Source organism: Phascolarctos cinereus, unplaced genomic scaffold (genome assembly GCF_003287225.1).
Source record: "Phascolarctos cinereus isolate Bilbo 61053 unplaced genomic scaffold, phaCin_HiC Scaffold_2;HRSCAF=192, whole genome shotgun sequence".
NCBI lineage: Eukaryota > Metazoa > Chordata > Mammalia > Diprotodontia > Phascolarctidae > Phascolarctos > Phascolarctos cinereus.
The window spans coordinates 183537271-183550268 of NW_027555625.1; the positions used below are offsets into that span (position 1 = coordinate 183537271).

Sequence of the window (12998 nt, forward strand, 5' to 3'; positions counted from 1 at the left end):
CAATTGGGGTTAAGTGACTTGCCCAGGGTCACACAGCTAGTAAGTGTCAAGTGTTTGGTCTGCGGCTGGATTTGAAATCAGGTCCTCCTGACTTCAGGGCCAGTGCTCTATCCACTGAGCCACCTAGCTGCCCCTTCCTAATTTTTTTTCTAATTTTTTTCTGATTTTTAGGCAGTTGGGGTTAAGTGACTTGCCCAGGGTCACACAGCTAGTAAGTGTCTAGTGTTTGGTCTGAGGCCAGATGTGAACTCAGGTCCTCCTGACTTCAGGGCCAGTGCTCTATCCACTGTGCCACTTAGCTGCCCCCTAATCTTATACTTAGAAGCAGAAAAAAAAAAAACTCCACAAGTATAATAAGGCATAGTAGACAGAAATTTGTTGAAAAGAATCTGGGGACTTTGGCTCACTACGAGTCCAATATAAATTAGCACTGTGATAGATCACCCAAAAGGGTTAATGCAGTCTAGAGCTGCTTTAAGAGAGACAACTTTCCAGGAATAGGAAGGTGATAGTCTCACTATACTCTGCCTTCCTCAGTCCTCATATTAAATATAATTTTCAGACAAGTTGTTGTCTTTCCATGCTGCTTACTCTTGTGGAGGTGACTTTTTTGTACCCATGCATAAAGACTTTATACCTTAGCTCTGGTGCCATAGTTTAAGGGTTTGAAAAAGTCTGGAGGATGGTAAAGAGTCTTAAGTCTATATCATATGAGGATTGGTTAGATAAATTGGGAGTGATTAGGCTGGAAAAGAGAAGAATCAAAGGAGATATGATAGCTATCTTCCAGTGTTTGAAGTGCTGCCATTCAGAAGAGGGATTAGGTTTGTTCTACTTGGTTAGAGGGCAAAATCTCAAGCAATGGGAGGAAAGTGCAAAGAGATTAATCAAGAGTTGATTTCAGTAAAAAAAAAAATCCTAAAAATTAGAGCTTTCAAAAAGTGGAACAGGCTGCTTTGAATGTTAATAATTTTCTCCTCCCTGAATTTCTTCAAGCAGAGACTGGATAACATCCTTTTTAGGTGTGTTAAAGAAGGCATTCTTTCTAGTCCATCTAGGTTTCATTAGATTGCTTCAGGCTGGCTGCTTGCATTTCTTACATTCTGTGATTCTTTGATTTCTGATGCCCCTTGTCACTCTATGATCCTGTCCTATTTAGACATGTATAAAATGTCGAACTTGGATTCAGAAAGACATGAGTTTGAATTTAGGATTAAACAAGATTATCCATGTAAAATGCTATGTAAACCTTAAAGACCTATATAAATATTAGCTAGCTACTAGCTGGGTGACCCCTGTCCTTCCAGCCTCATTTTCCTCATCTGTTAAATGGGGCTAATAATAACACCTACTTTTACCGGCTTCTTGTGAAGCTCAAATGATACAACATATGAAATTGCTTTGCAAACCTTAAAGTGCTCCATAAATGCTAGCTATAATCCAAAGAAGATGAGTATCTCCTTGCAGACTACATGTAGCAATGTTACTTTTCAACTTAAAAAAGTAAAGGCTGAATTGCAGAAATTTAAAACATTGTCTAACGCAGATAAAAAATATTTTTTGGACTTTTAGCATTCTTTCTCATCATTTCAACCCAAGCCTTCAATCTCTAGGAGTAAATCTAAATGATAAAGGAATTTATAGGCACCAATGGCTACAATGTCCCTCCTATTAGGAAGGGGTCCGTTGGAAGGAATTCATCACTCATGATAAGCTGAATTGAGCAGGGTCAATGTCATTATCAAGAATAGACAAAGAGATTTGGAGAAAAAAAAACTTTTCCCCAGAGAACTTGTATCTTTTCACAAAACCAAATTCAATCTGAACTTTTTTTTTCCCCTATAGAGATTATAAAACATCACTTGGCATTTTCAAATGCAAACAGGTCTAGCTTTTAAAGTATTTCTTATCTCTGAAAGGCTAATGTTAAAAAAAAAACTGAAAGAAGATGTTCTTCAGAGACTGCAAGATCAGTATTAATAAACAATATGTCATGATGTTAAACGTAGAGAAACTAATCCAGTTTTCAAATGCAGTAATATGCATAGATTCTGGTCAGACCACATATGGAGCAGGGCACTCAATTCTTTGTAGGAAGAACATAAGCTGAAAAGTATCATCCCAGAATAGGATGACCAGGACTATAAGGATTAACCTTGAGACCTTGCCCTATATGGATAAGTTAAAGAAGTTGGTAAGGTTTAACTAGGAAAAGAATTTGGAGGCTGAGGGATGGAGGGTAGGGTGGACTGATAACAGCTGTATTCAAGTACCTAAAGTGCTGTTATGAAGGAAAGGTATCATCCTTGCTCTTCTTGGCCCCAGAAGGCACAGTTAGGAGCAACAGACGGTAGTTGCAAAGAGGTACCTTTTTTTTTAGCTAAAATAAAGGTAAAACCTAACAATTAGAATTATCAAAAAGTCTAAATTTCTACCTCACTGGTGCTCATCAAGCAAACCACATGTTGTTATAGCAGAAAGAATTTGAACTTAGGTGTTAAGTGAATTAGCTGATCTCTGAGGTCCCTTCAAACTCCAAGATTTTGGAGATTCTGTGTAGTAGAAAGAAGTCAGAAGGTCTGAATTTGAATCTCAGCTCTGCTGATTAGAAGTTGTGTGACTTTAGAAAAGTTACTTGATTTCTATGAGTTCTGGTTTTCTAATATGTAAAACTGGGATGTTTGCAAGAACTGGTTATTGTGAAGATTAAATTAAATAACTGTTGAATTCTTTACAATTCACAATATAAACAAAATAATCATTTTTGTTATTTCTTATCTAAACTAAACCCACTTTCTGAATATTATAAGGAGGTTTAACTCATCTTACCAACCTTCCCCAACCCCAAATCTGGTAGCTCAGTAAGTATTAAAAATAAACAAAGAACACTGACATAACTGCCCTACCACTGCGAATCTTAGCCCTGGCCAAAAACCCAGAATGCCCACATGTGACCTTACCTCGCTGTCAGGAACTTCTCTGTCATTAATAATGAATCTGTAGCTGGCATCTGGTGATAAGTGCTCAGCCTGGATCCAGAAACGAACCTGGCCCTTATCAAAAATCTCATAAGCTAGTTCTGATTTCAAAGGAATTGCTACCGGAAGAAAAGAAATCACAAGTCAATAATGCATGAATCCTTGTGAGAAAGAATAGCTACATTTTGTAGGAAAATATCAATTCTGGTTATTAAATTTTTGGAGAATGCAAAACCCTGGAGTATTGAATTGGATTATGAAAACTAGAAAAAAAATCAAACCATGGTTTAGCCTGTTGTTGCTTTTAAAGCCTTATGCTGCATGACTTATGTGTGTGTGAACACAATCTAGCTTTCTATATATATTTAATACAGTAGCTAAGGATTTCATTTAATAGACATCCCACCAGGATTAAGCATAGTCCATACTAAACCCAGATTTCAAAAGACTCTTTGAGTGACAAAAATTCCTACAAGCTACAGTACAAGCTAATATTTGTTTTAAATGAATAGATTATGAGCTAGTGAGCAAGGAGGATAAAAACGAGGCCATTTTTCCCAGAGTTGTTCCTTAGAGATCTTCCCACTGTAATACACATGATCCTATCCCATTTATGATTGTGTATTAGATTTATAGTTTAAAGATTTACTTACTCGGATTCTTTATTTCATTGCTGAGTACCATCAGGCGTTCAAGCTCTGAAATTAAGAAAAGGTTTGAGTTTTTAATTGATTTTGTCTAATGGACTCAGACATTTTCAAGCAATCTAAGGGAAAGCATTGAAATGATAACTTAAAACTCTGACCAAAATGCACAGAGAATTCACATCAACAAAATTAAACTTGTGGAGAGAAGGAAAATCTTGTCAAAACTATGTTAGAAGTGTAAAATTAGCAAATTGTTTAAACTGGAATTCCCACCACTCCCAGCCTCAAACTGGCTAAAAACTAATATTGCTAATTCCTCAATCACTGCATGGTGTAGACTAGGATAAAGCAGAATACTTAATAAATATGGGATTTAAAGCAAGGCTATTGCAGATATCATATATGCGGTATCATGGAAAGAGCACAAGAATTAGAGTGAAAAGATCTAGATGTTAGTCCTGACACTTCTGATACGGATGAGGTTCTTGGGCTCTCAAGAAGATATAAACTCTGGCACATCCAGTTTTCTGGAATGGCTTTGAGGAAGAGACCTGTCTCATTAGATGGCTAGTCTCATGGCAAACTCACAAAGATTGTCTACTAAAACATGGAGGGGTTTTAGCCTGCATCAGTAAAGACAATTTTGTTGTCGTTCAGTTGTTTTTCTGTCGTGTCTGACTCTTCATGACCCCATTTGGGATTTTCTAGGCAAGGATACTAAAGTGATTTGCCATTTCCTTCTCTAGCTCATTTTATACATGAGGAAACTGAGGCAGACAAGGTTAAGTGACTTGCCCAGGGCCACACAGCTAGTAAGGCACTCTATCTATTGTGCCATCTAGTTGTTTCCATGCAAACGTTAAATGAGCTTTTACTTGAACCTAGATTTTCTGACTAGAAATCCTAGGCAAGCTCTATTCAATGCACAATGCCTCTCACAGTTATTTATCATTGTGACATATGGTTAATTTTTTAAATTAGAATACATTGTAAACCATGCTATTCATGGCAGAAAAACCACCTAATTTCTCTGGTTCTCAGTTTCCTGAATTGTAAAGTGAAGCAATTAGACTAAATGACCAGATGATCTCTAAGGACCCTTCCACTCTTTTGTTTTATGACTATAACATTGGGAGAGAGGATAGGAAGGGTAAGGAGGTCTATGGGGAGAGATAGTTTTCAGATCTGAAATTTCATCCATATGGGGTTAACTCCCAGTGTGAAAACTCTCTCCACCAAGACAGGTCAGCAACTCCTTTGAAACTTATATAGTCTTAGAGAGTTGCCTGATGTACTGACAGGTTAAGTGACTTACTTACCTTCACATAGCTAGTATGTATCAAATTCAAAACTTGATCCCAAGTCCTCCTAACTCCAAAGATAGCCACTATGCTATGCTATGCTTTGCTGCCTATCTGAGTACATGCTGAAAGTAGTAAATATTACACACTACCAGACTACTTTTGGCATTGAAAATTATGCCTGTCGAGCTGATTTTAGTTTAAATTAGGGGTGTTGACTTTTATCCATAAATTTAGATTACATTAAAATAAGGTTTAGTATAGCAAGAAAGGAAACAACCATTTATTTAGCATCTACTGTGTGCCATGCACTGTACCAAGCACTTAATAAATTTTATCATATTTGATCCTCATAATAATTCTGGAAGTTAGGTACTATTATTATTGTCATTTTACAGTTGAGGAAACTGAGGTAAATAGAGGTAAAGTACCATGCCCAGGGTCACACAGCAAGTATCTGAGGCCATGTTTGAAGTCAGGTCTTCCTGGCCTCAACCCTAGTGCTCTATCCACTGTGCCACCAAGCAGCTTAATCCGTGGTTCACGTTTTTCAAAAAGGCCCAAATATTTGGAAAAGACTTCTTATCACTTCTTTTCTAAACTTTATGTGTTTCCCTCTTCTTAAGCCAACGTTTGGCAATGCTCTAAGTTTAACACTAAAGAAGGATCACATATATGCCATTTATCACTTACCTTCCTCATCCATTACAAAACTAGATGACATGCCATCAGTATCACTAACTGACACAGAATAAGTCCCGATGTCTGATTTTTCTGGATTTTTTAAGTATAATTTAGAGCTGAAAAGAAAAAAATAGAAAAATATATTATTATGTTAGAACTTTCTTATATTTTAAAAACAAAAACATGTTCAGGACTTACTGGTCTCCTTCAGTCTTTATATTAAACTTCTCTGGAGCAGCAATCTCTTCATAAGATTTGCACCAAGTGAAGTGAGATGCATCAGTAGCCTCTGGACAGTCAAAACTTAGATAGATATTACCATCTTCATCTACACCTGCACTTATTTCTTTAGTTCCTGAAAAATAAAAATACTGTTCAAGCACCTTAAATATAGTCTTCAAAATTGTGGTGGTGGTGTTTTACTGTGGTCTAATTTTATATTGAATCTGAAATTTTAATTTAACATTTGAATGGAATTACCCTGATGGATTCATTCAAGCATTCATCCAACAAACATTTATTAAATCCTATGATGCTCTCAACACAATGATAGATTTGGGGGAAGATATAAAATTTAACTGAGACATGATTCCTGTTATCACAGAAATAGTTAGGACTTTTGATACTTAGGGCAAATACCTAAAACCTCACCTGGGGCATGTGTCGTGAAGTACACCCTCATATGAGGTCAGGGTATTTGTCACCCTGTTCAAGGCTGAGACATAGGAAGCAGCAGCTAGGGAGACCACCATGTAAATACAAATAAGGGAGAAGGATGGGAAGAGGGAACAGATCAGTAAGAGGAGCTTATTCAGCATGACATTGGATAGCTTCCTATTTTAACTAATAATTCTTGCTAGCTCCATGCTAAGGTCTGCTGTTTCTATACTGCTGAAGGACTTCAAAGTGTTGTCAATGTAGACTGCCCTCAAGAATATAAGTTTGGGAAGGGGATGAGAAGACACGAGACTATAAAGACATAGTATTATGTGATGATTGTATTAGAGAGCTGTTAAATGTCCTGCTGTGTGAAGTACAAGGAGAAAGTTCATTCCAGCAAGTACTATAACTAGAGGGTAAAACACTTTGCTACATAAATGCTAGAGTTGGTTTTTTGTTTTGCTTTGGCAAGGCAATTGGGGTTAAGCAACTTGCCCAGAGTCACACAGCTAATAAGTGTCTTGTGTCTGAGGCCAGATTTGAACTCAGGTCCTGTGTTCTATCCACTGCACCACCTAGCTGCCCCTAGAGTTGTTTTTAAAGGTAGATTCTACAATAGCGAGCATGATCTTGCTACCAAAGACCTATCAAAAAGTGCAGCTTCAGAAACATGGTTTTATCAGTGGAAATGCTATTAAAAACCATGCATTACCATCTGCTTTGCCACTGCAACATAAGGAGCACTAGGACTTTCCATCTGACTTGCAGACAAAACCACATATATGTGTTGTTTCTTCCTCTTGGAACAAGAGCTCCATAGGAGCAGGGGTTGTCTTGCTTTTCTATTAGAATCCCCAATACTTAGAATAATACTTTGCAAACTGTAGTTGCTGTTGAGTAGTTTTAGTCATCTCCAGCTCTTTATGATCCTATTTTGGAGTTTTCTTGGCAAAGATAATGGAGTGCTTTGCCATTTCCTTCTCCAGCTCATTTTACAGATGAGGAAACTGAGGCAAACAGGGTTAAGGGACTTGCCCAGATCACACAACTAGTAAGTGTCTGAGGCTAGATCTGAACTCATAAAGGTAAGTCTTCCTGATTCTAAGCCCAGTGTTTTATCCACTGCACCACCTAGCTGTCCATACCTTATATGTAATAAGTACTTAATAAGTTCATTTATTCATTCATTCTTCATTTTCTGAATAGAAATGCATACTGAGGTAAATACAGTTCTTACTGAAGAAATGTTGATGGCCTAGTCACTTCAAAGAAAAAATAGTGGACAGCCTTTTAGGGTCATGCTCTTCCTGCGTTGGAAACATTATTTGTTTCAAAGTGACCGTGATGGTTACTGGCATTCCTTCATAAAACAAGAATTTGAACAGTTCAACAGTATGTGAATAATTAAATTCATACCTGGTCTAGCTTCTACAAGCACAGCTTCAGAGGTGTCAGATGGTTTTCCAATACCACTTGCATTTACTGCTCTGACTTTAAAAACGTAAGTCTTACCCTGGTGCAGATCAGTGACCTTGAAAATAACACAAGAAATGTGTTACCTATATATTTAGGTAAAATGTAGTTTACCTTTTCTGTGAATATGAGCAGTTAGTACAAGCATGTCTGAATCAAAGCATAGAAATAAAATTTTAAAATAAGAATGCCTTTGCACAAAGAGACATAAACCCTGGATAACAGACCTTACATCTAAAAGAAATTATGTGAAATCTGAAGAAAATCAGAAATTTAGCAGTTAAAACAATAATTTGATCCACTACACTGGAGTTACACATAATCAATTTACTCCTGTTCCTGCTGCTAATTCTGTTTGTGCTCCTGCTGTCTGGAATCAGACTGATTGTATAATTCTTTGTATTCATCCATCCATTTATCCATACTTTCATTCATTTTGCTATCAATCCACTCATTCATCTCTCCATCTATTCATATAGTTATGCCCATTGATGCAGCCACTCACCTATTCATTCATCCATCTATGTACTCACTTATTCTCCCATTCATTTATTCATTGATCCATTCATTCTAACAAACTTCCATTGGGCAGCAATGAAACATAATATGCAAGTTTATATACAAACACACACATATATATGTGCACACACATATCATAAATGTATATTCTTGAGCTTATCTACATAAACACACAAATCTATCAAATAAAGTCACATATTGAAGTGAGGGGGTACATCACAATTTCAAAAATCATCATGAAAAGCCATATGTTTGTAACATATGGATGTGCAAGTCTTGGACTTTAACAAGAAATATTCAGTAGTTTTTAACTTGCCTAAAGAAAAATAATTTATCTCTAGGACAGGAATAACACATGAGAAATAATTCTTTGAACAATTTTATCTTTGGGACTAGGAGCTAATTTGTTTGTCACAGATATGAAATAAAATTTCAAGGACCAAAGAAATAAATAAATAAATACCTTTAAGTAACGATTTTTAGTTGTAGCCTCATTGACTGTAATCCATTCTTCAGAACCTTCTTCCTTATAATCCACAAAATACCCTGTAACAGGACTGCTCCCACTGTACACAGGTGCTTTCCATAACATAACAAGGGATGTATTCCTGACCTCACAGAATGTTAAGTCATAGGCAGGACCTGAAATAATCATTTATAAAAATTAGTGTAATAATTCAAAAAATAAAACCAAAATAGGAGTTTTAGAGGGATATATCTCATAACCATCAAGCTATTCCTCCATTATTAAAAGCTTTCTATGCATAGATGTCCCTCCCATTAATCAATACTATATTAATTTATTTTAAAATTTATGTCATTGTTTCTAGAGGATCATATAGGCAATATGAAGGAGACAACAGTATTATTTAGTTTAGCAGTGCAAACACTAATATCAGATGGACAGACCACAGATACTATATCTGTGAAATATTAAAAGGACAAGAAGATGGATCCTAGCATGTTGAGTAGATTTGATATGGAATATTTATGGAAAGACAAAAATAAGAATCAAACAAGGTAATGTGTAGAAGTTTTGTGGTGGGGATATCCAACATTGATACCATCTTGAATTCCTAAAGTTCTAGAATAAGTGTAGGCAGTGACATCTGTGAGAATCTATTTCCTGGGAGAAACAAAGGAGAAATCTAGCTTAATTATTGTCTAAAGTATTCACTAATAGTCACTAAGGGTAGAGTTGATTTGCTTGGAAATAAATCATTAGTTAATGTTGCTCACAAAAGACATTCATGTAAGTATCATATTCTGGAAATTTGTGGAAAAAAGAAAACTGCTATGTTTCCTACCCCCCAGATTGGAAATATTTGAGTCTCACTGGAAAATCATTCAAAAAATTTGGTCACCTCTGTCAGACCTTTCCCTCTTTCCATAAATACATTAAAATTCTCACTGGTTGATTCCCCAACACCAAAGCAATGACAAAAGTATATGACAAGTCAAGTAGGAAATATGTCTATGCGTAAAAAGGTAGAATTCTTGCTCATTCTCCTATATTTTGATAAATATATGACCCCTGTGATGTGGGTATTCTCTCCAAAAATGTAAATTTGAAAGCCACCTATCCCCACTTATCTAACATGAGTCTTTATATTCCCAAAAATCCTCTTTAAGAAATCCACCTAATGTGATGATTTCTTCTTCTAATTATTTTTTTTAACATTGTATAGATCCCAAAGAAGCACACATACTATTCATTGGTCATGCCTTTTTCTTGCTACATGACTGGCCCATTTTCTTTTATAGAAATATATCTCTCTTAGTCATCATCTAAATTAAATCATACTTTGTTCTTTGAGTTGTTGTTTCTATGACAACTTTCAAAGAGGCCTGGAACTTATATAGCTTTTTTATTAGCTTTTCAATGAGGCAAAAATTAATTCCACTGAATCAGATAGCTACAAAGTGAGAGTAATATAATGAGGCCATAGGACTGAAAGCTAGCTTAGAATTGATAGATTGTGGGGGTTTTTTTTAACTATATACATCTTCTAATTGTTTTCTAAGCCCAACTCCACTATCTTAGTGTGGTATTCTCAAGGACTGTTCAAACATCGTATAAGCTCTGGTGGATCCTACTAGCTGGAAAACTTTTGGGTGTAATTCCAGGGATGTAATATGTCTATCATTTGAATACCAGCTTATTGAAGTTCAAAGAGGCTGGTGATCAAGTTAGACCATTGATCATAGGTAATGAAGTTTTTTGACCATGGCAAATGAATAAAGACCATCAGTGAAGGGGTAGAAAAGCTGAAGTTGTGATTTGAATGGAGGAAGTGCTAATGAAATCATCCATCCTTACAGCATGGAAGTACTTACCATATTAACCAGCAGTTCAATGTTAATCTGACTTAGAAAATTAACCACTTAGATAATAATAACAACAGCTAGCACTTACATAACACTTTAAGTTTTTAGAAAGCACTTTAAATATGTTATCACATTTGCTCCTTACAATAGTCCTGGAAGGTAAGTGCAATTATTATCCCTACTTAATAGATAAAGAAGTTGAGAGGTCAAATGTCTTGCATAAAGACACACAGCTAGTAAATGTCTAAGGCAGGATTTGAACTCAAATCCTCCTGACTCCAAGCTCAGCAATCAATGTACCAGCCACCTAATTTAAAGATTGTCCATTTCAATACACTCATTTAATAGCTGGGAACAAAAGAGGTGAAATGACTTGCCTAAAGCCATGGTCAGTGAGTTTAGAAATCAGAATTCAATTTTGGATATGTTGAGTTTAAGATGTCTATAGGATATACAGTTTGAAATGTCCAATAGGCGTTTGGAGACAGGAGACTGCAGGTTAGGAAAGAGATTAGAGTTTAACAAGTAGATCTGAGAATCATTAGCAGAGAGATGATAATTCTATCACTTTTAAAGAGCATTTTAAAGTTTTCACATCTCTTTGCATGGATCATCTCATTTGAGTCTCATAACACTTCTATGATCTAGGGCTAGTCATTTCAGATATTGTTATCCTTATTTTAAAGAAAAAGAAGTTGAGGACCAATAAGGTTATATGAATTGCCCAAAGTCCATTAGTATCAAAAGCAGAATTTGAACCAGATAGATTTTCCTGATTCCAAATCTATCACTCTGTTCAAAACACCATGCTCCTCTCAAAGTATATATGGCTTGGTTTGAAGGATTGCATCAGTTTCTTCAGAGGATTCCTTTACTTAATAATTCTTTGCAACAGATTTGGCATGTAAGTTGCAATGATATTTTTGCTTCTCAGTGTTGAATGATAAAATGACCAAGTGTCCAAAGAACTTATATTTCTTATTGCATATGAGCACACAATGTAACCAATTCTCTCTACCACTTGTTGAGCCTCTTCAAGGAGAATCTCTGCACCATTTAGCTCCAAATTCCTTTGTCTTCTGATTTTATCATGAGATTATCAATATTTTTATTCTTCTAACAGTATTCCTATTAATCAGATAAAATTTTCAAATTTATCTATAGTAGCATAGTGTTTTAAATACTTTGCAATACCCAGTACCTTCTGCTACATTAATTTTTTTCAAAGATTTATTAATCTGTTTTACTTATACTTTACAAAATTTTACATGTTATCCCCCACTCAGTACAAGGTCTCTTGTAACAAAGTAAAACAATTAAGTATAACTAATAATCAAATTACTTTATCTGAAAGTATATGCAAATTTCCAAATCTGTAGCACCTCAAACACACAACTCTCTATGCTTTTTTAATTAATAAAAATCTATTTTCTCCCTCCCCTACCTGATTAGAAAAAACAAAAGAAAATTCCTTGTAACAAATGTGAATGGTCAAGCAAACAAATTCTCTGAGGGGCTGTATACATGGTTATATCCCATTCCACATCCTAAAACTTTCATTTTCTATCATAGACTTCATGTTTCATCTTCAGTCTTCTGGAATCATGAATAGTCATTGCTTTGATAATTCTTACAACTGCAATTCTTGTTATTGTATAAGTTGTTCTCCTGGTTCTGCTTACTTCATTCTGCATTAGTTTATAAAAGTCCTCAAAATTGTTAATTTCCATAATATTGATGTTATGGTATAAATTGTTCTGCTGGTTGTGTTTACTTCACTCTGAATCATTTCATATAAGTCTTTTCACTTCTTTTTGCAATCATGTATTTCCTCTTTTTTTTGCAGCACAGTAACACTCTATCACATTCATATATCACATTAACCATCATTTTACCACTAACCCCTTTAGAAGCAGAAATAGGCCACAAAACACTGGCAGTCATTTTGTAGTTTTATTTGTTTAGTTTCCATATCCAAAAATTCATCACCTACTAGCCAATTTTCTAGCAATCATCCTTTCTGCACTTAGCCAGGCCTCTGTGCTTAGTTACTTAGAGAGCAGACCCAGCCTGACCCCCGTGACTGTGCTTAAAGCCTTTCTAGCATGACAAGATCTAATAGAAATCACCTCACCTTTTCTACTTCTGAAGAACCCAAAGTCATCCCCGTACTAAATTGAGGCATCACAATAGGGCTTTATATACATATACACACAGAATTGTCAACACCCTTACCTTCAGATAATACTGTCAAAGCTAAAGACCAGTATGTTTGGTCTACTTCAAGCTATGCTAAGAAAAAAAAATACACAGCACCATAGAACTCTTCCATTCAAGTGTCTCATCATCTCATCAGCTAATTGTAGTTATTACTAATAATTTGAATTAACAGAATGTCTAAGTTGCAA

The 12998-nt window shown here is 35.6% G+C and overlaps 1 protein-coding gene across 1 annotated transcript in view; it reads right to left on the reverse strand.

The window, feature by feature from the left end:
- MYOM2 (myomesin 2) overlaps positions 1–12998 on the reverse strand; it is a 160563-nt gene that overhangs the window by 38175 nt on the left and 109390 nt on the right. Inside the window, 6 exon segments of the mRNA XM_020973014.2 lie at positions 2961–3097; positions 3632–3676; positions 5620–5726; positions 5809–5965; positions 7687–7801; positions 8726–8904. Coding sequence (XP_020828673.1) covers positions 2961–3097; positions 3632–3676; positions 5620–5726; positions 5809–5965; positions 7687–7801; positions 8726–8904 — 740 coding nt within the window.